This window comes from Mastomys coucha, unplaced genomic scaffold (assembly GCF_008632895.1).
Source record: "Mastomys coucha isolate ucsf_1 unplaced genomic scaffold, UCSF_Mcou_1 pScaffold20, whole genome shotgun sequence".
NCBI classification, from domain to species: domain Eukaryota; kingdom Metazoa; phylum Chordata; class Mammalia; order Rodentia; family Muridae; genus Mastomys; species Mastomys coucha.
The window spans coordinates 45367613-45392929 of record NW_022196903.1 but is presented as its reverse complement, the minus strand read 5'-3'; the positions used below and the strand labels follow the sequence as shown (position 1 = coordinate 45392929).

The 25317-nt window shown below is 42.8% G+C and overlaps 1 protein-coding gene across 1 annotated transcript; it reads left to right on the top strand.

Annotated features, from left to right (window-relative positions):
• The first annotated feature begins 5230 nt into the window (after positions 1-5230).
• Positions 5231-7438, top strand: LOC116098897 (cytochrome c, somatic). Its single transcript, XM_031381890.1, has 3 exons — positions 5231-5375; positions 6194-6370; positions 6477-7438. Exons 2-3 carry the CDS (start codon positions 6202-6204, stop codon positions 6623-6625), a joined length of 318 nt encoding a protein of 105 aa, XP_031237750.1. The 5' UTR covers positions 5231-5375; positions 6194-6201; the 3' UTR covers positions 6626-7438.
• The last annotated feature ends 17879 nt before the right edge of the window (positions 7439-25317 follow it).

Sequence of the window (25317 nt, the reverse complement as noted above, 5' to 3'; positions counted from 1 at the left end):
GAATCCTTCACTAGCATGTCTAAGGTTGATCCATAACACCACAGTTTATAATATAACTTCTGGGGAGAGAGCCCTTTCCCTTTCTAGCAGGGAAAAGCACTTGTTCTCCTACCATAAGGACCCACATAAGTCAGCCAGGGTCCCAACCATGCTTATAACAGGAGCCCTGGTGCTCACCAAGAAAGAAAGATCGCCAGGGCTTGATGGCTTCTTGCCCACCTAAGCTCCACATCCAAGGAAAGATCTTGCCTCCAAGGAATAAAGTAGAGGGTTGTAGAGGGGAACATTTCAGCATGCACATATTCGTCTCTCTCACACACACACACACTAAAGATGCTTTTGGGCTGACAGATGACTCAGTGGGCAGAGGCACTTATATGAAGTCTGATGACAGTGGCATTCATGCACCTGCACTTAAACACTTTTTTTTAAAGGAAAATGTTTAAATACCTTTTAAAAAGTCATTGGGATATCCAAGGTGATAGGAAATATAGTTGACATATTAATTTGATCCTTTTATTATCTAGTCATAGAACATGCCACAGAATTGGACTTCTAAAGAGCAAATGTTAAAAGACACAACTCCACAGTATAGGAACTCAGTTTCACCCTTTTTCTTTTACAAGTGTGACACACACACACACACACACACACACACACACACACACACAGAGGCAACTCCTTCCATCATGTGGATCCTGAGGATGGAATTCGGGCTGTCAGGCTTCACAGCAAGCGGCTTTACCCACTGAACCATTCGATACAGGTCCAAGGGCTTGAAGTTCATAATTATTTCCTTGGGTCTCCAGGGTGTCCATTGCATTCTAATCCACTGCCATGCAGAAATACCACAGCCTTCTCTTCAGCACTATCAGTTACCAACTCCTAAGAGGAAGCCTAGCCTGCTCCTCACTCTGTGGAGTTAGGATGAAGGGCCTATCCTTTAGTGAGCAGATACCTATAACTCCATGTAGTTCATTAAAAAGGTCATTGGTGACCGGGTCTTAATGGAAGATTCCACACTGAAGAAGACTATCCATCCAATTTCACTTACACTTTAAAAAACACAGGAAAACTTTATTTTGGCTGTTAGAGTATGCCTTATGCTACAAGCACACAACTCGCACAAAGGCATCAGAAAGCTGAAAACTCCAGACGAGTAGCACAGCGACATCCACACCCAGAGAGTCCACAACCAGGGAATCTAGCACCGTATAATTCTGCCTAAAAACTAAGGGCTTACTGCTGCACGCTCCAAAAGCCAGAGAATCTAGAATTGCTTGTCCCACAGCTAAGAAGGGAGGTATGGCTCCTAAGGAGACAACAGGAATGCTCTTTCTGCTTCTTTGTTTCCTCTGGGCCTTCAACCAATTGCATTTGCCTACCCATTTTGGATGAAAGAGGATCTGTCTTACTTAGTCCACTGATTTTGAAATGCCAGTTTCTTGGAGATAATTTATTGACATACCTAGAAATAGTACTGGCTACCTGGATATCATAGAATCTAGTCAAGCTGACAAAGTTGCCCACCTCAGCATGTGTAAAATTTCAGATTTGCAAGATAAAGAAGTTCTATGTACAGATATTGGTCAGTTGCACAATATGCCTGTACTTAATACCGCCAAACAAAACATAGCAAATTCCATATGGTGTGTTTCATCACAACAAAAAGGAGGAAATTAAGCCAGGCAGTGGTGGGACATGCCTTTAATCCCAGCACTTGGGAGTCGGAGGCAGAGGCAGGCGGATTTCTGAGTTCAAGGCCAACCTGGTCTACAGAGCGAGCTCCAGGACAGCCAGGGCTATAGAGAAAAACCCTGTCTCGGAAAAAAAAAAAAAAAAGGAAATTAAACTACAATATATCTAATTAAGAAAGCTATCTTAGTCAGGGTTTCTATTCCTGCACAAACATCATGACCAAGAAGCAAGTTGGTCAGGAAAGAGTTTATTCAGCTTACACTTCCACATTGCTGTTCATCACCAAAGGAAGTCAGAACTGAAACTCAAGCAGATCAGGAAGCAGGAGCTGATGCAGAGGTCATGGAGGGATGTTACTTACTGGCTTGCTTCCCTTGGCTTGCTCAGCTTGCTTACTTGTAGAACCCAGGACTACCAGCCCAGGAATGGCACCTCCCACAATAGGCCCTCTCATCATTGATCACTAATTGAGAAAATGTCTTACAGCTGGATCTCATGGAGGCATTTCCTCAAGGGAGGCTCCTTTCTCTGTGATAACTCCAGCTTGTGTCAAGTTGACACACAAAACCAGAAGTACAAAAGCCATGTATCTATCTGACATTTCTCTATTCTACTCCCTGGCCTGCCTTCAAAATTATAGTAGCTGGCATTTTGTCATTACTTTGTATCTCTTCTCTCTCTCTCTCTCTCTCTCTCTCTCTCTCTCTCTCTCTTTCTCTCTCTCTCTCTCTCTCTCTCTCTCTCTCTCACACACACACACACACACACACACACACTCACACTCACACAAGAGCCTCATGGCAAACAGTGTCATATGGTGGGAAGCACAAGAAGGAAGCAAGAGGGAACCAGGTGGCTTGCTTCTTCATAATAGCTGACTCTCTCAGGAACTAATCCACTCATGAAAGAACTGATGTACCTTTACAACCAAAGCCCAAGGTACCCCTTCATAAAGAATGAAGGTGCAAGAGACCTGATGAAGAAGTCACAGTCCATTAGGCCCTTCCTCTTAAAGGTCCCACCACTCTCCTATTGTTAACTGTGGAGCAAGCTTCCAGGACATGAATCTTTGAAGAATAAATTAAACTAAATGTGTCCAAATTGTAAACAGAGAACCACTTATTGTTGTTTCTTCTTCCTCTTCCTCTTCTTTTCTTCTCCCTCGTCCTTCCTCTCCTCTTCTTCCCCCTCCTTTTCTTCCTCCTCTAACTCCTTCTCCTTCTTTGTTTTTTGTTTTTTGGTTTTTTTTTATTTAAACTTTTTTTTTTTTTTCGAGACAGGGTTTCTCTGTGTAGCCCTAGCTGTCCTGGAACTCACTCTGTAGACTATGCTGGCCTCGAACTCAGAAATCTGCCTGCCTCTGCCTCCCAAGTGCTGGGATTAAAGGCGTGGGCCACCACTGCCCGGCATTTTCTTTAAGACAGTTACAACTCGTACCAGCCACTATCCTTCCTAAAGAATAAGATAGAGTACATAGAGCAATGGTTTTGAGATAGGGTTGAGATGCCAAATCTTTCAAATTCAGACTCCATTTTAGAGTACCCGTCCTAAGTAAACTAACAGGCTGGTACCTAGCATTAGTTTCCAAGTTGCCCTACAACAAAACCCAAGCCAAAACCAAATACTCCCCTCCACATGTACATACAAAACAAACAACAGCAACTCAAGGCTAACCCATTTATAAACTAAAAATGATATCTTCTGTTCCACAAAGAAAAGACTGAGAGGACAGTGATTTCAGTGAGAACTACATTTTCTTTGGAGAAATATGGAAGGCAGTATTAGGAATTGGTTTAAGGACATATTGAATGTCTACAGATTTCCTACACCAGGTCTTTAAAAACATTAAGAATTTGACAAATGCCGGGTGGTGGTGGCCCACGCCTTTAATCCCAGCACTTGGCAGAGGCAGGCGGATTTCTGAGTTCGAGGCCAGCCTGGACTACAGAGTGAGTTTCAGGACAGCCAGGACTACACAGAGAAACCCTGTCTCAAAAAAACAAAAAACAAAAAAACTGACAAATAAGCCTATATAAGGACTATATCTGAATGCTCAAAGAGTACCCCCAAAAGCTACAAAAAGTCTTGAATATATTGTGAGTTTCATTGTTTTATAGTAAGATGTGGCAGTCTAATATTGTATTTGAGAGGAAGAGGTATTAAAGTTAGGACAGTTTGAAAATAATGAAAATATATCAGACCTCCCTATCTATGGATTCTATATCCATGTCTTCAGAAATGAGCAGATCACGTCACACACTTTGTAGTTAGGCTTACAATATTCTGGCAAATACTGAGTGATATTTTTCCCTAAGTGACACCATACAGCACTGTATTTGGTATTATAAGTTATAATCTAGAAATTATTTAAATATTGGGGAGATTGTGTAGATTATATACAAGTATTACACAATTTCATGTGAAGGACTTAACACCCATGGAATTCTGTATAGGTTCTGGGGATTGTTCTGGAATCAACTACCCCTGGGAATACCTAACAACTATACTCATAACTGACTGACATTTTTGAGCAGACCATAGGACCAGTGGCTGGAAAGAGAACTGTGGAGATTTTAGACCAGCTTTCTAACATCTCGTGTTAATCTGACAGTGGAAGGAAAGGTGGTAGAATATAAACAAGCTCAACCAGAATATATGGGTTTATACTGAAAAGGACCTGGCACACACCAGGCATCTATAAACACATGACAGAATATGTCAAGACTAGACAGAACATAGGGAATGGACCGGGAGAGAGGAGTAATGAAGAAAACTTCCAGTTGATATCTGAACTAGCCAATCATGTATAGCTGATGTGGCTGAATTTATCGTGTCAGAGAGTTCGTTTTGAAGTACAACAGGAAAAGTGTGCTAACGAAACTTCCTTCTCCAATACGGTCAGAAGGGATGCAAGTCTAGCGGATTCCCAAGAATTCAGGCAAATCCTGTTTGTCCCTTAAAGCCTGCCTGCACACCCTCCTTGTTTTTCTACAAACACTAGGGGAAGAAAAACAGGGACTCCAGGTAGGATACGCTCCTGTCTGCCACTTGTGTGCACCTTCCCCAGCTTTGAGGCTCTCATTGGGAGAGCAGGAAGAAGATGGTTTAACTGAGTGAAGGTCACCAGCGGGCGTCCACTGCGAGGCCGGTGCAGCTGCGCCAACCAGGAAGTCTTGACCAAGTCTGGGTAAAGGTCGCCAGCAGACTGGGCGGAGGTCTTAGCATTCCCTGTGGGCGGAAGTCGAAGGAGTCCTCGGCGCAGGGTGTTACCTGAGCCGAGCCACACCCGGATCCCGAGGGAACTGCGGCCCCGCTACTCCGCTCCCTAGCTCGCCTGCGGGAGGGTGACGTCATCAACGTCCACGCTTTACGTCCAAAGGCCTGTCGTAAGTGTCTGGCAAACGAGGCCTCTAGAGGAAGGGCGCCCTCTGGGCACACCCTACCATGCTAGCCCGCATGCGCACGCGCCTCTAGCGCTCCCAATCCTGGAGCCAATGGAGTGAGGCTACGTCACGGCGCAGCAAACGGCGCTGCCGCACGTCGGGCCGCGGGAGGGCAGAACAAGTGTGGTTGCACCGACACCGGTACATAGGCGCGGGCCGGCGTGTCCTTGGGCTAGAGAGCGGGACGTCTGTCTTCGGAGTCCGAACGTTTGTAGTGTTGACCAGGCCAGAGCGGTGAGCGCGCGACGGGGATGCGGAGCGGGAAGGGGGCGAGGAGGCCAGGGCAGGCCTGACCTACAGAGACGTGCAGAACTGTGGCACGGCTGGAGTCGGTGTGGGTGCAGGGCCGGGGCCCGGAGTTCTAGAGGGAACTCGCCCACCGCATCTTCTGAGAACAGAAGCTGCTGTTTCCTGAGGATTGGGCCGGGTTTTTTTTCCTGTTTAAGCATCTAGAAGAGTGGGTTTCTTCAGTCCCCTTTGGGTGACCTCGTGGTCGCCCCTGGGATCTCAGAACTCGAGAGTGAGGAGGTTCCTTCCCGAGCCGGACTAATGCAAGAAAGTGACTCAACCTCCTAATGAGACCAGAGCAGGTGGAAGGAAACGCTTAGGATTTTCAGCCTCCCAGCCTCATTGATGTGTTCTCCCCTATCTTTAGAAGTGACTTTAATTGGTAGCACAGATAGCCATTAAACATTCTGAAAAGTTAAGAGCTGTAGTGGTTTTGGTTTAATGAAACTGTCCAGTTTCATATTTGTGACTTTTTGACCTGGCCTTCTTCTGAAACTGTGGTTTGAGCTGTGGGTTTCTATTTCCCTTCCTTGGGCATGAACCTGTCTTGAGCACAGACTGGCTTTAAAGGAGGGTCTTCTAAATAATGTGTTTGCTAGTGAAGAATATTGCAAGTGGAATGACTTAGATAGGATCTCACCTGGTGTTAGAAGACATAAGAATAGTAATGGGTTGGTAGTTAAGCGATTTGAATGGTCATTGGGATCCCATAGTATGTTTTACTGTAACAAGTTACTTGAACTGTTGGGTCTTTTCCTTTTTAGAACTAAAAATGGGTGATGTTGAAAAAGGCAAGAAGATTTTTGTTCAGAAGTGTGCCCAGTGCCACACTGTGGAAAAGGGAGGCAAGCATAAGACTGGACCAAATCTCCATGGTCTGTTTGGGCGGAAGACGGGTCAGGCTGCTGGATTCTCTTACACAGATGCCAACAAGAACAAAGGTAAGTGGGGGGGCTGCTGTTAAGTCATAGCACAGGTTGCATGGGTGTAACCAATGCAGACTTATCATGTATGTAAAACACTTAACGGTTGCATCTTTCTGTTTAGGCATCACCTGGGGAGAGGACACCCTGATGGAGTATTTGGAGAATCCCAAGAAGTACATCCCTGGAACAAAGATGATCTTCGCGGGAATCAAGAAGAAGGGAGAAAGGGCAGACCTAATAGCTTATCTTAAAAAGGCAACGAATGAGTAATTCCACTGCCTTATTTATTACAAAACAAATGTCCCATGGCTTTTAATGTATACCATAATTTAATTCATACTCCAAATTCAGATCATGAATGGATAACAATGTTTTTGTTGGACAGCCCTGACCTAAGTAAAACTGACTTGTCGTAAAATGGATATGATCTTTTTTAAAACAACAATTCCAGTTGTATCCATGCGATCACTGCTCTCCCTTTATCAAGATAAGATTGGACTTAATTAGTAATGGTTTACTTTCCGTAAATATGGGGGTATCGCCTCAAACCTATTAAATGGTTTTATACTTAGATTTATATAACTGGGAATATCTGTTTAAACACTGGGAAAATTCTATTACTGTCTCAGAAACAAGAAGACTCCCCCGTGTTTCCTTCTCTGTTCCCGTTACAGGCAGTGGCCAAACACCAGGAAGCAACTGTCTATCCTTGACAGTGCTGTTTTAATTAGAGTTCCCTACATCCAGGATGCTGCCTTTTACCACTGAAAGGCTTTTACTGTGGTTTATGTGTGATATCAAATAAAGAGTATTTAACACTTGTTTGTAGTTGATCTACAAGTTAAAATGCTTTTAGGAACAAGCAAGTTAGGCCTTTTAAATTCTCTATTATCTAAGACTAAGTTGTAATTCAGAATTGTCCTTAAATACCCATTCAGAAACACACATAACTGGAATTTCTGTTTATGCGTGACTGGGAATGGTGCTCTTTGCCAATTTACGAGATGGAAAGATGAAAATAAAGGAGATAGTTTGTAAGTTGTCAATAGTAAGAAGATAATTAAAAACAATCACAGATCATGATCTTTTGATTGTGCTTTGTTTAATGACAGTTGACAAAACTGTAGTTGTTTAAACTTTCCCCAGTGTAGAGCCATGATCTAGTGAAGGTACTAGAAGTATTACCTTGATATCTGGGACAACTCAGACTAGAGCAACACTTCACCCTTCCATCTTTGGCCAGAATTTGATATATAATGGAGAATAGTTATGCACTTGTTGTGTGGTCCTAAATTTTATGGAGAATGTGAGGGAAACAGGTGATAGTGGTGTCTTTGGGGAGTGAAAAGGCTGGAGAAGGGCCTCATTGCTGATTTCAGACATGTAGAGAATGATTAACTAGGCCTTGGGTGAGACACGGCACTTCCTCACAGATCTTACTTCGTACAAGAAACTGAAGACAGTCTGGAAACAAGTTTGGAAAGTTTTCTGTAATTTGGAGTTTAGGGTTGATGGACAGGATTGGGGTTTTTTGAACCTATTTTAAGTGTATGGGTATTTTCTCTGCATGTGTATCTGTGCACTACACATGTACATTTGAAAGCCAACCCAGGGTGTTAGATCCCTAGGGACTAGTGTTACAGCAGAATCCGCAGTGTGTGTGATAGGAGTCTAAGCTGGGTCCTGGAAGGGCAGCCAGTGCTCTGAGTTCTCTCCAGCCCTGATAAGCTTTTTACTTTGTAAGTCCTTCAGAGATTGAGCTTTGTAACAAGATTTGATGAGTCCTAAGTTTTTGTAACAGCTTTCCAAGGACACTTTAACCAATGTGTAAAGAAATAAAGCCCTGGAGTTGTTTTCTTGCGTTCTGGAAAGGATAGGGAAAAAAATAAGCCATTGAGATGAATATATAGACATTTGACTTAAGTTTTTTTGTTGTTTTTGTTTTTTTCGAGACAGGGTTTCTCTGTGTAGCCCTGGCCGTCCTGGAACTCACTCTGTAAACCAGGCTGACCTTGAACTCACAAATCAGCCTGCCTCTGCCTCCCAAGTGCTGGGATTAAAGGAGTGTACCACCACCGCCCAGTGGCTTAAGATTTTATAACATTGGGCTTTCATTGTAAACTCAAATGGACCTCATTAGTGCAACAAGTTGTGTGTTAGTCTTATAGTTTATAAACTCAGATACTGTAACCCAGAACCCTGATGACTCATTTCCTGACAGGCTTGCTACCTCACAAGAGGAAAACCTTTTGTGGGAGACTAAGTAAAGCGTCCCTACTGATGATCAAACTTAAGATTTAATTTGTTATTTCTGTACCTATACCTAATACATTCTCCAAGGCCTATGCTGCACAGATGGGACCTCCTGTGTTTTTAGACTAGCTAGACTCAAGATACCCAGTGATGAAGAGGGTAAACCCGTAAGATGCAGAAAGGGGACAAGTCTGCTGTAAAGGAGACACTTGTTTTACAAATAAGGAAGTGGGACAAAGGGCTAGCACTCTAACTCATCTGCTTGTTTTTAGTTGTTTATTATAGGTAGCTAGTTCAGTGGTATCGCAAAGAAAAATCAGATGAGTTTCTTCTCAGTGCCACCTGTATTCTGAATGCTTAGAAAAGCTCTGCCCCATAGACCTTCCTGTAATGGATCTTTTAGACATACATGTCCATTACCCATGTGTATTAGTCAGGGTTTTCTAGAGTCACAGAATTTATGGTAGTCTCTATATAGGAGAGCCTTCCTTCTTCCAATGTCCTTATATAGGTCTCCAGCAAAAGGTGTGGCCCAGATTAGAGGTGTGTGCCACCACTCCTTTAATCCCAGATAATTTAAACTCCGAGATCTTCCTGTCTTAATCTGGGATTCATAGGCACTCTGCTTCAAAATCTCCATGCCAAGATTCAGGTCAGAAACTTGTATCTCAGCTTCCAGATTAGGATCATAGGTGAGCCTTCCAATTCTGGATTGTAGTTCATTCCAGATATAGTCAAGTTGAGAACAAGGAATAACCACTATACCATATATGGCTGTGAAACCCATGGCTTTAGTAGCTAATGGCTGCTGTATTTATGGCATTGGCCTAGAACCTGAACCAGCCAAAGTTAAGCACTTACCTTCTGAGTATCTAGAGTTAATGCTCATAAATTCTAATGCCTTTCTGAGCACTGATAATTCCTTTGTCTAAATCCCATGTTCGCTATAATTAAGTTGCCTGTTTTAGGTGGGTAGAGGCACCATCTGTCTTCTGTTACGCTTATATCTATTTATTCACTTTAACCACTGGCAATTGCTGAATAAAGGACATGTCAGAGTACACACTGTCTAGGAAAAAGGTCCTTTAACAGACTTTGCACAGCTACATAGTCTTAGATGACTTCATATTCGTCAAACTCAGAAGTAAGCTGAAACCAATTCATTTCTAGTGATACCTATTCCAGCTTCCTTTTCTTAAAATATTTTGAAAGCCAAAGACTGGGCCATGAATGAGAGCTGCATATATCATCCAGGTGAACTCATGCTTAATAGCATACGAGTACACCCAGAACTCCTGTTCCCTGATAAAGCTTTGAAGTACTACTGAAGTACACACTGACCTTTGGCTGTGTTCATTTGTTTAGTAAAACACAGTATTAAGTTTAGAATTAATTGGGTTCTACATTATTTTGTTGGGGAATTTAGTATGCTTGAAAACTGTCCTATCTCCTCACAGAAACTTAGGATTACCATATAGTTGCATTCTCAAGAATAAATACTGTGGTTCATTGGCAATCTCCTGTCCATCAATATAGCATACAGCTCATCATAAGGAAGACACACGGGCAGGGGACCAGTGTGTAATGGTAATGCTATCAGTTTTTAGACTGACTTCAATTGCTAGAATTTTGTCTTAATGACCTCATTTTAATCCCATTATTGAAATCTCAGTGTGCTGATGCTTGGGAAGATTGTAGTGTGTTTTACAGTCCAACTGACATGCAGTTAACTGAGCCAGGCATATGTAGTTGAAGAGCAACATAGATGAAACCAGAACCAAGGAACATTGTCAAAATTTCCTATCCTGGATTGATCAGATGGCTCAGTGGATAAAAGGTACCTACCTGCTTTCAATCTTAATGACCTGAGTTCAATCCCAAGAGTCCAGATAATCGAAGGAATGAACTGACTGCGTATTGCACTCTGACCTCCACACATGCTGTGGTTTGAACAGTAATTAAGATTTTTCCTGTTCACTAGAAATTCAACCACATTCCACATTTGGGTCATATTTAATAGGCATTTATATAACACAAACATTGAATTAGTATTTTTGACATTCGTTAGGTCTATAGCTTGAATTGTGAACTTTGAGGAAGAACCATTGAACTAAATTATTGTATTATTGGGGGTATAATTTAGAAAATGCTGGGCTGGGGACTAAAACTTTAGAGTACTATGTCAGTACATATCACAATCCAACCTCACCCCTAATAGAAAGTGAAACCCTACCGGATGAATCACATTTCATTTCTGTGTTGTCTACAGCTGGTTTCATGTTAGATTAGAACTTAGTGACAGTTGGGTATGGTAGTACATGGAGGATTTTGAGTTTTATGTCAGCCTGAGCTAACACAGTGATGCCTGTCTCAAAAGGAAAAATGTTTACATGGCTGCCACCAAAATTGTGGCCCCCAAACCTAAAATCTATGTAATGCTTTAAGAAAATCTCTCCAGGCCTAGGGATATAGCTTAGTTGATAAGAGTGTTTGCATTCTTGTCCCAGCATTTGGGAAGTAGAGATAGGAAGTTCAGAAGTTCAAGGTCATCATTGGCTACATAGTGAGTTTGAGGTCAGACTGAAATTCATAAGGCCTTGTCTCAAAAATACAGATAAATACCACTAATTCAGAGCTTTGTTAAATGGCAAAACAAGGTTGTGTTGCTCATAGATGGGAAAAAAGGTTATTTAGATTAATTACTTTGCTAGCTATCATACAGGGTGACTTCTAAAACATATATATATATGAACTGAGTCATCTCTCATTTATCATTTATTTTATTTATCATCTCTTATTTATTAACTGGACATCGTAGAGGAGGCCTTTGCCCCAGCACTAGGAAGCAGATGCAGGAAGATGTCTGAGTCCAAGGCCAGCCTGGTTTACAGAGAGATCCTGGACAACCAGGATTATACAGGGAAACCTTTTCTCAAAAAAAAAAAAAAAAAAAAAAAAAAAAAAAAAAAAAAAAAAAACAAAAAAGAAAAAAAAACAAATAATGGGCTCAATAGTTAAGACACTGACTGCTCTTCCAGAGGTCCTGAGTTCAGTTCCCAGCATGGCTCACAAACCATGTGTAATGGGATCTTATGCCCTCTTCTGATGTGTCTGAAGATAACTACAGTGTACTCACATAAAATAAATCTTTAACAAAAAACAAATAGTAATAACAATATTTATTTGTATTTTATGTGTATGAGTATTTAGCCTGCATTTATGAGAACCACATGTGTCCCTAGAACCCACAGAGACCAGAAGCAGGTATCAGATTTCCTGGAACAATTTGCAAATGGAACCTGGGTCTTCTGTAAGATCAACAAGTAGTCATCTTCTGATAGAACTTGCTTTGTTTGATAGTAACTGTGTTTGCTCCAGGCCTGTGCTCCAGTGGCCCTCACAAATGGAGCCTGCTTAGTCTCCAGTTGTCCACAACAAAAATCTCATGACCATGGTATCTTCCTGAGCATTTCTGGCACAGACAGCCACTAGCGGGATCTAGACATCAACATGAACCTATTGTCTCTTACCTATCATCACACCCTCTGAGCACCTGAGCTTGCTTAGGCTCTCTGACAGCCTCTTAATCATCTACATACCAGTGAATGTTCTGTCTACTCGCACATTCCCAAACCCCAGACCCCTTCCATTGACTTGTGACCTTTGTCTTTAGTCAGCCTCTCAGGATTTCTTCTGTGTCTGAATTCTCCACATCCTCTACCTTGGTCATTTCCTTTCCTGGTATCTGCTCTGTAAAGCTGCCTAGTAGCTCAGCCATCCGCTTTCTCCATTCCCATGCCTGAGTTGAGTCTTGGAGGAAATTATGTGATTCTACCATCAACCCCAGTAATGATCTCCTCTAAGTGCACTGAATCTGTGGACTTCCTGAGAGTCTGTTCTTTGTAGATCAAGGTTCCCAGTCTGGCAACGATTGTGTTGTTCTGCTGCTCGAACATTTCAGCCCTCCCCCTCCTCCCTGTCCCATGAGATGGTCCTCCAACATGAATTCTTTACCTCCTGGCCAGAAGGACAATTCATCCACCTTGCTGTCTGCCTTGAGTAGTGTTCCTAATGTAGGAATGGCTCAGAATGGTGAGTTAGACCATCAGCATCTCTGCATAATACAAATACTTAAGTGTGCTCTAACACCTCCAGCCTCCCTCTCACACAGAAGGTAAAAATGATGGATGTCTGCTTTTTTGTTCATTTCAGGGCCTCTCAATGAGCAGCCACACTTCTGTAACACAAATGTGTTGTGTGTATGAATTCTTAAGTAGCAGCTTTTCTTACTCAGCATGCATAATAAGTTCATAGCTGTCCCTACCTGAAATAGGCCTGTGTAAGTCAAGATTGGATATGACAGACCTTTCCAGCTAGAGTTACAGGGGAGACTTAGAGTCTTTCCAAGAAATGTACACAGAGTTGTTAACTATTATATTTAAAGTATAACTTTTTGTGGCTTTTACTGGTGAAGGTTGGAGGAAACAGCTCCCAAAGAGTTAAGCCTTCTGCTGACAGTACCTAGCAGAATCAAGTACACTAGCCTTTCTGCACCTCATCTGTAAACTGACGCTAGTCCTTAGAATTGTGAGAATTTCAGAAATTGTATGTGGCATGATCGCCAGCACACAGTAACCAATGTTATCTAGTTTTGGACTAGCTGGGCCAGACATACTGCCACATTGTTTACAGCTATAAAAATGCATTTCAGATTAAAGGACACATGGTTTTTCCAAGTGAACCCGAAGCTCACTGGGACAGAAGTGCCAGTAGTAGAGATTTGTATCCATGACAAAGGCACGTCATTCTAAAAGTTCACCCATCCCTGTGTGAGACTAAGAGTCCAAGAGTTGCAATGTGAAGACATTCCCTTGAGAGTGTTTAACAGGGCTGAGTTTGACTAAAAGGAAAGATAGATGCCTAATATTCATGGACTCATCTTCTGAGTGTGTCTAGTTTTCCCACGAACCTGACAAAGTTTTAAGTTTTGTTAGTTTGTTGTTTTGATTGAGGCAGGGTCTGCCTTGGGTCATGCTGGTGTCTGAACTCGAAATCCTCCTGCCTTAGCCTCCTTAGCACTGAGAATACAGGTGTGTCACCACACCTGGCTGGTGTGATTTCTATCTGGTTTGCTGGTGTAACACAAATCCTAGCCAACTTTTCCTGAACCTTAGCAATCATTTCAACAAGAACACTCAAATCGAGATGGTAATGTTTTCATTAGAGGACATATAGGGTAGGAAATGTTGAGTTACAAATCCACTTTTCTGCTTCTCCAGAGATTCAACTTAGGTCAAAGCAGCATGCTGCCTAAAGGCCCCCTACCTGTGAAACTGGGAAAAGCCATCATAGTACATAGCTCACTAGTTTGGAGTACTGTTAAGTAGTTGTACTGTTGGGCTGGGCAGTGGTGGCACACACCTTTAATCCCAGCACTTGGGAGGCAGAGGCAGGTGGATTTCTGAGTTTGAGGCCAGCCTGGTCTAGAGTGAGTTCCAGGACAGCCAGGGCTATACAGGTAAACCCTGTCTCAAAAACCAAAAAAAAAAAAAAAGAAAGAAAAAAAAAGTAGTTGTACTGTTGATGACTGTTGGTTCTGGAACAGCTTTTCAGTGGTTCTGGGATGGAGAGTGTGTAACAACAAAAGCTCAGTGTGCTAGCCCAGGGAATAGTTTGCTGAGTGCATAGGCTAGAGATGGGAGGAAAGAGATTTGTGAATCAGACTAGATTAGAGCATTAAAAAAAAAAAAAAAAAGTTTCATGGGAAATAATAGAAAAGGCCTGCCCACTTTAGTACCATCCCAAGCAGATATCTCAAGGAGGTGAAGGGCAGTTTCAGTTTACTCAAAGTCAGGTCAAGATTCAGGTAACTTCTCCAAAACAAAATGTTGCTGTACCTATAAGTTATTTTGTAAAGAAACCTGCTTGAAAATTCTGATAGCATTCTTACTATTCTACAACCTAGATTTGATAAGCAAGCTAGCATCAAGCTCTGCCCTGGATAAAGCAGAGTGCTGTCAGGGTATGCGGTTTTTAACAGATTCTGTCAGCTGGAACAGCTCCCCTTTTCTCCTACAGAGTTCTCAAGCAGAATCCCTTGACAATGGAAACTCGATGTACCATAACCAGAGCCAACCTCTGAGTGGGTTTGAAGGCAGAATCGAGTCTTTGGGGTACTAGCCACAGCCTCTCTGTCCTTCCCTCAGGATCACTCTCTTTCAGTCTCATTAGTAGACGTCTTCTGTCCACTCCTACTCTGTACCCATTCTCTCCTTTCATGCCATTGCATATACTGATTCTAATAATCCTCACCCATGCCCTCTCTTTTCTCCCTCACACCCCATTAGCACCCCTTCTCTATTCATCCCCGTCCATGTTCATGTTTGTTTTGTGAGTCCCAGATTTTAACCAGGACTATCTGTATGACCCTACACTTGAAACTATCCATAGAAGCCTGGTGGCTAAGCACTGGGTGTACAACTGAAGACAATGGGTCCCCCTCTCCCACATTCTATCAGTAGCCAGTAGTTCAAAAGGATGAGTAGGCTCAATATTCCCTTCCCCTTTCAGTACTGGTTGTTGTATAGGGCCAGTCTCATGAGGCCTATTACAGCTGCTGTAAGTTCATTATTACAACAGTTTTGTTATTTCCGTAAGATGGCAGTCTGCAGCCTTTCTCCCTGTCTACTGGAACTTACATTCTTTCTACCTTCTTTTCTATGATGTTCCCCTTAGCCATGGTGGTATACATGTATTGTTTATAGTTGAGCATCCAACCACCATTTATTCACAGGAACTTGAGAAGCCAGGAGTCTTTATGGTCATAGCTGTTCACCCAAAGGAGGCTTTTCCTATTAAGGTTAAGAATAGCATTGTCTAGGACTATAAACAGATGTTTAGGAGACAGTTTTGGTACTGTGTCAATTTAGCTAAACAACAGAAATAAGTTCCCCTCTAGGGCTTATAACATCTGCAGCCACGTGGTTTGGCTTTATAGTACCAGTTTACAATACCAGATGTGCATTCTCTGGAGCAAAGAGTGATTAAATCCAAGCAAAATCTCTTAAATCCAAGCAAAGAGTGATTGGGCACTCCCTTAACCACTGTGCCGCTATTGTAGAAATGGACTCACTTTGCCCGGCATGTTCCTAGTGTCTTTGACAGGATAAAACTGTGGGTGCCTTCTCTCTCCAGCAGCCTGCATAGCATCTTCTGACACTATGAAACTAGACAGTAGGAAGAATGTTTCCAGCTCAGTTCCAGCTTGATCTCTCTATGTCCTGTACCAAAGTATATCATGTCTCCAGCAATTGAGTCCTATCATCTAACTGATAGACAACCAAGAGGAACAGCAAGAACTTGTGCTGTTTTGCAGCTCCCAGAGCCTCCCTGACCGGCAGCTCATGCAGAGGTGCCTGCCCCAGGCACTTGGGTTTTTGTCTAGAATCTGAAGCTTTGAGCAACAGCATTATCCAGCTATGCATGGTATCACCCTTCTAGCAAATTTTTTAAATTATATTTTTTAATTGGGTTACAAGATAGTAGGTTTCCATATGGCTTTTTGTACACCCTCCATTTTGGTTTACCCTCCACCCCTCACTCCTATGTGACTCCCTGAACCACTCTCCTGCTTAAACCTTTCCTTGCAAAGTTCTCATTGTTGTGTGTTGTTTGTTTGAAGCACAGAGGTTGTCTGTTTGTTTGTTTGTTCCTTTGAGATCTGCCATGGTGTCACCTGCCTGGAGTCCCAGCACCCAGGAGGCTGAGGTGAAAGGATTGCGATTTTTAGGACAGCCTCAGCCATATGGCAAAGGGCCTGTCTCGGAGAGGAAGAGAGGGAGAATCACCTGACTCAGGCGGACCGCCTTGCCCTACCCCTCTCCTTCCAGAAACCTGGAGGGATGCCTGCTGAGCAGCCATGTGGAGTTGCTGGTTACCTGAAGATGGCAGCCAAGCATCTGAGGATGATGGAGTGGGAAGATGGAAGGACCCCATTGACAGAACAGTGAAGCGCCATAGCAAAGCAGACTACTCTAGCGTTTTAAGAGACTTCTTTCTTACTTAAACTGTGACCATTTCAGCATCTGTCGTATGCAGCAATTCTAATCCTGATACACCCACCCATGTGATTATGTCTCCTAAAATAATGCCTTTCATATTTGTCTTACCTTTTCCCACTTGGGAGTAGCCATATCCACAAGCACCTAACATGCCAATGACATCGTGGACTTGAGAGGCCTATACTCTCAAGTACAAAGCTATACATTCAGCTGCATTTTAGACACCTTTGATACACCAGCACACATTGTGATATGCTGAATGAGGGTGAGCCAATATATCCATATCCTGACTCCTGAAGCCTTCAGAGTTACATTGTAGGGCAAAAGAGTCTTTGGCAATGTGATCAAGTTAAAGATCTTGGCAGGGGGACTTTACCCTGGTTTATTTGGGTGGTCCTGATCTAGTGATAAAAGTGTTTACAAAGGATGAAACAGGAGTCAGAGTTGGAAAGAACGGTATGATAAAGGAAGCAGAGGTTGAAGTGATATGGCTACAGCTGAAGAATGCTCTGTAGACCACTGTGGCTGGGAACTCAGATATACACTTGCCCCTGCCCACCCCCAAGTGCTGGGATTAAAGGCATGTACCACTGCTAAACTCAAAGAAAATTTTATTTATTGATTGATTTATTGATTTATTGATTTATTGATTTTTGAGACAGGGTTTCTCTGTGTAGCCCTGGCTATCCTGGAACTCACTCTGTAGACCAGGCTGGCCTCGAACTCAGAAATCCTCCTGCCTCTGCCTCCCAAGTGCTGGGATTAAAGGCATGTGCCACCACCACCCAGCCTCAAAGAAAATTCTTTACCCTCAGATCTGACCCTTTTATACTTCCCATCTTTAGCATCTAATTGTCCAAACCAGAAATGACTTGTGTGCCTTGGGTTGCTCCTCACTCAATCTTTCGGACATAGGTGGATACTAGTTCTACATACGAGTCATATAAGTCAGTTCTTATTCCAAGCCTTTATTATCTTATCTCTAATGGCTCTTAATGGAAGCACTGCATAATGGCTGAGGACATTTTTATTTTTTAGCACTGTTGATGAAGGTGCTACTGGATAACACCCAGTAAATAAAACTCAAGGATGCTGCTGAACATGCCTCAGTGCCCCAAACCAACAAACACGATGACGGAGAAACCCCTGGAATCTTCAGCCAAGTGTCTGCCTCCTGTGGTAAGGCACCAACTTGCAAGCATCACAAACTCCAGTTCCCTGCTGTATCTTTTCTGATTGTTCTAGCAGGAGTGCTCTGCTCCAGGTACTTCATCTTTAGCTCTACATGAGACTGAGGGATGAGGGTCACTGACACAGCACAGTGGGCAAAGGCGCTTGCTATCTGACGACACAAAGTTGACTGCCTGACTGTGATTCTCAATACTCACATCAAGGTGGAAAGAGAAAATCTACTCCACAAAGTCATCCTCTGACTATCATGTGTGTACTGGGGCACACCTCATCACCACACAGAATTCTTTTATAAAAGAGAGATGGCTTTGTGGTTGAACTGCTTTCTGTTCTTCTGGGGATCCAAGTTTGAGTCCCAGCTGTCCATGTCTCCATCTCTGAGGTATCAGAGGCCCCCTGGCCTCTGTGTACACACACACACACACACACACACACACACACACACACACACACTAATCTTAAAAAATAATTTTCTTTAAAAAATAATTTTGGTGGGGGCTGGCAAGATGGCTCAGCGGGTAAGAGCACTGACTGCTCTTTCGAAGGTCCTGAGTTCAGATCCCAGCAACCACATGGTGGCTCACAACCATCCATGATGAGATCTGACGCCCTCTTCTGGTGTGTCTGAAGACAGCTACAGTGTATTACCCCAGAGAGAGTGGGGCCAGAGCAAGTGGGGCCAGAGTGAGCAGGGCGGGAGGGAGCAGAGGCCCTGAGTTCAATTCCCAGCAACTACATGATGGCTCATGGCCATCTGTACAGCTACAGTGTACTCATATACATAAAATAAATAAATAAATCTTTAAAAAAAATGTTTGGTGGGGGCATCAGATGCTCCATCTAACTACCCAGCTCCTTTATTTACACACACACACACACAGAGAGAGAGAGAGAGAGAGAGAGAGAGAGAGAGAGAGAGAGAGAAGTGTAGGCTGTAGGATGTGATGCAAGGTAAAAAAAGACAAGCACAGAAAGGCAAAAACTAAAGCAATTGAACTCACTTTTAAAAAGAGAACATTGGTTACTACAGGCTCCCTGGAGGCTGGGGATGGGCTAGTGGAAGGAGGAGGTTTTGGAGAAGTGTGACAATGCAGGGAGCCTATAGTCAACACCTAGTTCAGTGTTTCTGAAAGACTGTAAATGATTAACCAGAGGGCAATGGATATGTTAACAGTTTTGACCTTTCTGCAGTGTGCACATATAGCAAAACACCACACTGAGTCCCACAAATGCGTACAAGTATGGCACTGAAGTACTCACTGAAGCTAGCGAATATTAGCAGCCTCAAGTAACTTGTGTCTAAGAAAGAAAATAGATTCTTGGTACAGGCATTGGTAACATGCCAGTGGGGTCTAAACTACAAAATGAACTATCCCCCAAAAGGTTCATATGTGGAACACTTTGTCCCCACCTAGTAGCTCTGTTTTAGAAGGTGCTGGAAACTTAAGCACATGTGGGCCAACTGGAGAAAGCAGACCATGTGGGCATGCTTTGAATGTTCTGTTTAGTCCATGGTCCCCTTCTGTACCTGCTGCCTGCCTGCCTGCCATTAGGTAAGCAGACTCTGCCATGTCCCCTGACCCATGGTTTTCTGACCTGTCATAGGCCCAGAATTAACACAGTCAGGAGTTATGTATGGATTGACCCTCTGAAACCTTCAGCTAAAGTCTTTTTTTCCCCTTAAGTTATTCTCTCAGATAATTTGGTCACAGCAATGGAAAGCTAACTAACCCCTAAAACTGGGACCAAAGAAGTAGTGTCATTGGTATGACTAAATCTGACCATGTTGTTATTAAACCTTTGGAACCGTTTTGTAGGAAGTCCTTAGAAATTTTTAGAGCAAGCCAGAAAGGCTACCATCAAAGTTAATGGGCAATTCTGGCGAAACTCAGAAGCCCCTCAGTGATGCTGGAAATGTAGATGGGGAAGACTGTGTGAGGTGTCAGATAGGAACAGGGTGGACTGGAGGCCATACATATTAATTGCATCCCAGTAAAGACCTTGTCTACAGCTCATCAGTATTGTACCACTTTGAAGGAAGTTGAGCTTAAAGGTAATAGACTGATTAATCCTGTACAGGACATTTAAGTTATCCCAACATTCAGGCCATGGCAAGGGTATTACTGGCTGCCATTAGCCAGGCTTGTGCTAAGACTCAGAAGCAAAAAGGAGAACAGAAAGATTTGAAGAACTCTCAATTGCCTTAGAAAGGCCTGTACAAAGGTCAGTGTCTTAGCATTTCTATTGCTGTAATAAAGGTCCATGACCAAAAGCAACTAGGAGAGGAAAGGGTTTATTTCAGTGTACAGCACTTAGATCACTGGCATAAGCCAGGACAGGAACTCTAGCAGGGGAGCAACCTTGAGGCAGGAGCTGATGCAGATGTCCTAGAAGGGTGCTGCTTACTGACTTGCTCCTCAAAGCTTTCTGAGCCTGCTCTCTTACAGAACTCAGGGGTGGCTCCACCCCTTCCACATTAATCATTAACTAACAAAAGGCACCCCAGGCCAGTTGTGCAGGGGCATTTTTTCAGTTGAGGTTCCCTCTTCCCCAACAATTTTAGCTTGTGTCAGATTGACATAAAACTAGCTAGCACATTAAGACTAAGGAAGAAGTGGCTTGTGAAGAGATGAGCCAAGTACTTTGCACAGGGATGATGGGGAAGAGCCTCAGGGATTAGCCAGATGCCACTCATCCTCATAAACTCATAAGTATGAAATAGAACATTCATTTGGAAGACCCTGCCTTGAGAAGAGAGCTCTGCTCCCTCGAGATTACCGAGTTGTTACTTCAGGATTCATTTCCCTGGCTCAGATGCTCAGGCATTCTCCATGGATGCTGGCAAAAGACAGACTCCCAGTCAGAAACAAATAGCAACTATTTCTTAAAGATTTATTTATTTTTACTTTATGTATGTGAGTGTTTTGCCTGCATGTATTTCTGTGCACTAATTGTGTTTATGGTGCCTGAGGAGGGCAGCAGAAAGTGTCAGATCCCCTAGAAGTGGAATTAAAGATGTTTGTGAACCATGCGTATGCTGAGAATTGAACCCTGGTCCTCTGGAACAGCAGCCGGTGCTCTTAAACCACTGAACCACCACTCCAACCCCCAAAGAGTCATCTTAATTATAACAAATGCCAAAGTACCATTTTTGTGTTGCTTTCTCAACGCCTGATTCCCACAGCATGGTACAAAGAAGGATCACAATTCAAATAACACAGCAGCAGAGTGTGGAGAATTCAAACTCTAAAGAGTCTCCTCTCTCTCTCTCTCTCTCTCTCTCTCTCTCTCTCTCTCTCTCTCTCTCTCTGCCTCTCATGTGTGTGTGTGTGTGTGTGTGTGTGTGTGTGTGTGTGTGTGTGTGTGTGTGTGTGTGTGTGTGTGTGTGTAAATGACGCTGTTTGGAAGACATTCATTGTACAAACACCTTTAAAATAAAGCCATCTAGAATTAAGATCAGAGGACACATAACCTCCTGGAAAACTGTCTTCTAACTCATGGAATAACTTGAAACTCTAACAATGTGGCCCACTGTTTGCAGAGCCAGAAGACTGCAGGAATGTGGAAGGTCTTAACTCCAGATCAGTTAGTATTGGGATTCATCAATAAAGCATGCTTCTGTCTGCCTTGCTGCAAACTTTGAAATTCCTTTACTAGCTTGTTTTTGTTGTTTATTGGAGTTTTTTGTTTGTTTCAGTGAAAATGTAATTAACCCAGATCTTAAAAATAAAATAAGGCTAGAGAGATGGCTCAGCAGTTAAGAGCACTGAATGCTCTTCCAGAGGTCCTGAGTTCAATTCCCAGCAACCACATGGTGGCTTACAGTCATCTGTAATGGGATCTGATTCCCTCTTCTAGTGTATCTGAAGAGAGTGACAGTGTACTCACAAACATTAAAAAACAAACAAACAAAAAACAAAAAACAAACCCTCCCTTCTATAAGTCACACATTCAAAGTATGTCTAAAGAGTATGTCCCATTTAGATCTGTGGGTTCCAAGTGCTCTCTTTATCTCTCTCATGTGTGTGTCTAGTGTCTGTCTGTCTGTCTGTCTGCCTGTCTGCCATCTGTGTGTAGGCAATGCTGTCTTCCAAGACTCTTTATTTCAAAAACAATTTTAACAAAGGTTCAATATCCATGAGAATGGTAGCTTAAAATATGTGACCAAATGTGTCCAGTGAAATGAATCCTGAAGTAGCAACTTCATGGGTCTACTGCAGTCTACTGATCTGTATTCAAACTGACCTGGTTCCACTGAAGGTCTAGACCACAGTGGTTGGAGGGTACATGGTCTCAGTCATCTTCATATGGAACCACCATGTTGGTCTCACCACAGTTACTCCAGAGATGACCTCTCTTCCTCACACAGGTTCTGAAGGGGGCAAAAGAAAAGAAAGGAAAAAGAAAGAAAATAAGAGGAGAGAAGAGAAGACAAATGGGATATAGAATGTTGTCTGATTTACTGAAAAATCGTGAACCAAGTAGTCCTAGTAACTGAACCGTAGATGTGAGAATGAGCTCCTATGAGGGGACAGTACAGTATGCTTGCATCTTATATATCCCCCACATTCCTGTGTTAAAGGCTAGAACCTCAATGCAGCTTTCAGAGATGTGGCCTTTGGGGGGTGACTGGATCACCAGGGAGCTATGATCACATTTTCAAATAAATCCACTGATGGGATCATAACTTAGAGAGAAACTGAGAGGCGGAAAAACTTTAGGAGGTGGGGCAAGTTAGAGAAAGTGGGTCATTGGGACGTGTCCTGGAAGGGGATAGTGTGTCCCTGTCTATTTCTGTCTTGCTGTCATTGCTTCTTGGCTGCCATGAGTGAGCAGCCTGCTCTACCACATGCTCCCCACTTTCTGGTGTCCTCCCTCACCACAGAAACAAGAGCCAAGAACCCTGAAGCTGTGAATCAAAACCATTCTTCTCCCTTTAAATTGATTTACCTTGGGTATTTCATCACAGTGACAAAGAGCTACAGAGTTAGGGTGTCTGCCTCCTTGGGCTTCTAGGTCCTAAAAGGAAGATTTCACTTACCTCCCCACTTTAACCCTTTTCAGCTCAGAGAGTCATGAGTTACATTCACTAAGCCTCTCCTGCATGGATGCAAACAGTGGGCCAGATTCTTCTGCAACAGTCGGAATGAACAGCTGGGTGTTGGAAATGTCTTCAGTCCCTTCCCTCCACCACCCTCACTGAATGGCCCCTCCACTCACCTCCCTCCAACCTCACTATAAAGCCCTTCCACTTACTGGTCCTGGTGGAGTCTCAGAGGACACAGCCATGTGGTCGGCTTCTCTTCATAGTCTCATACCTGGTACCTGCTTAGCAGTAAGAAACGAATAAATGTCCCAAGAGCCAATCTGAGTTTTCTTCCCAACTAGAGTTCAAGGCAGGCTTAGACTTTTCTCTAAACCTATTTTCTCCAAACCTTCTCTACTTCATTTAGGGTTCTTGAATGCTTCCACCTCCTTTCTAGCTAATTGGAGTGAGTCAGCGGCAGCAGCAAGAATCAACTTGAATACAATGAGAAATTCTTTGGTGCATTTCTCTCTAGGAAGTGAAGACTAGCAAAGCGCTACACATCTTCTCAATGCAAGAGCGTCCTCTCACTGTTTGTGGGATTCCACTTAGACTCTTTCCAAACATCACATGCCCTCTCACGTGTCTGCTTCAGCAACACACCCTCTCAGAAGACAGTTTCCAGAAAAAAACATCACATGTCGCAACTGAGTTTCCAAAGAGACCAGAAATTTCCACTTCGGTTTAGCTCTGTGGTGGTAGAGACGTTTTTTCTTTATTTTTTATTCCCCATGCTGGATAATTCATCTTAGCGAATTATATGAAGCAGTGATCTTAGATTCCCCCAAGAAATGGAGGCTTACCAAGAACAGCCCTGTTCACACTTTAAGGAGACTTTAGGGGATAGATTAAACTGTGAACAAATTGTTGGACATTTAATCTCTTATGCTGCCACTAGCCTGATTCCTCCTTGAGTATTTTATTATTTTATTGTATTTTATTTTTGGTCTTCTCTTCATCTGCTGTTAACTAGCAGACTTCTCTCTCATTCAAAAAGAGAAAATCCTTTGGCCAGGGCTCTCGGGCACTCTCTCCTAAGCAGCAGCCCATGGGTTCCGGGACTCTTTGAGAGACGTGATCGACAAAAGCTTTCCTGGAAGTTCCAGCTACTTGGTGATTCCTGCTATCTGAAGGGAGAATCAGAAGAGTTGTATGACTGTGTATGATCTTGTATGACTGTGTATGATCTCGTATGACTGTGTATGATTTTGTATGACTGGGTATGATTTTGTATGACTGTGTATGATCTTGTATGACTGGGTATGATCTTATATGACTGTGTATAATCTTGTATGACTGTGTATGATCTTATATGACTGTGTATGATCTTATATGACTATGTATGATCTCATATGACTGTGTATGATCTTGTATGACTGTGTATGATCTTGTATGACTGTGTATGGTCTTATATGACTGTGTATGATCTTGTATGACTGTGTATGATCTTATATGACTGTGTATGATTTCGTATGACTGGGTATGATCTTGTATGACTGGGTATGATCTTATGTGACTGTGTATGATTTTGTATGACTGTGTATGATCTTGTATGACTGTGTATGATCTAGCATCCTGTTCAGCAAATCCTGGGTATTTATTTGGGACTTATCATTGAGCAAAGGTGTAAATGTCCTGTTGTTTTATTGTCAGATGTTGTAGCCATTGTGAGACTGTGGAAGTTGTGATTCTCTTTCCTCAAGGTTGGTTCCCTGCCTTTGACTGAACAACCTCCCTATGTTTCCCAGTGGTGTTTAGAACTGTGGAAGTTTGGTTTTATATGATGGCTCAGCAGCATGTGTTCTCCTTCCTCTCAAAGTCTTTCATGGCCACACCTTTACATAAGTAAATGACTCATGCCATCCTGATTTGGCCTGTATGCACTATATTTGCCTTATATCATTCCAAAACACTTAACATGGATTCTCTAAACAAGCACTTTACACAGATTATCTCATTTAGTCCTCCTAACAACCCTATCAGTTAGGCATTAGTACTCTTTTACAGCTTGGAAATTGGAACTTGTGAAGTTAAATAATGATCAGGTTTGTAGAATATGGTAATGGAGGCTTAAAGCTGATGTCAGTGTCAACGGTCTTTGGACCCATACACTGTGAGTCATTCCCAGACTCACGGAGGAGACATAAGGAGAACACATAAGAGTAAAAACTATGCCTACCTCTTGTCCATTCACCACTCTGCTTCTTGCAGTGCCTACATTGTCTAAGGCAAGTGACTGACTGGGTTCTCTCTGGTTACATAAGCCATTGATATCCACAACATACATTTTATAATAATTTATTTTTTATTCACTTTACATCCCAATCACAGATCCCCTCCTCTCTTCCCAGTCCCACCCTTACAAATACCCC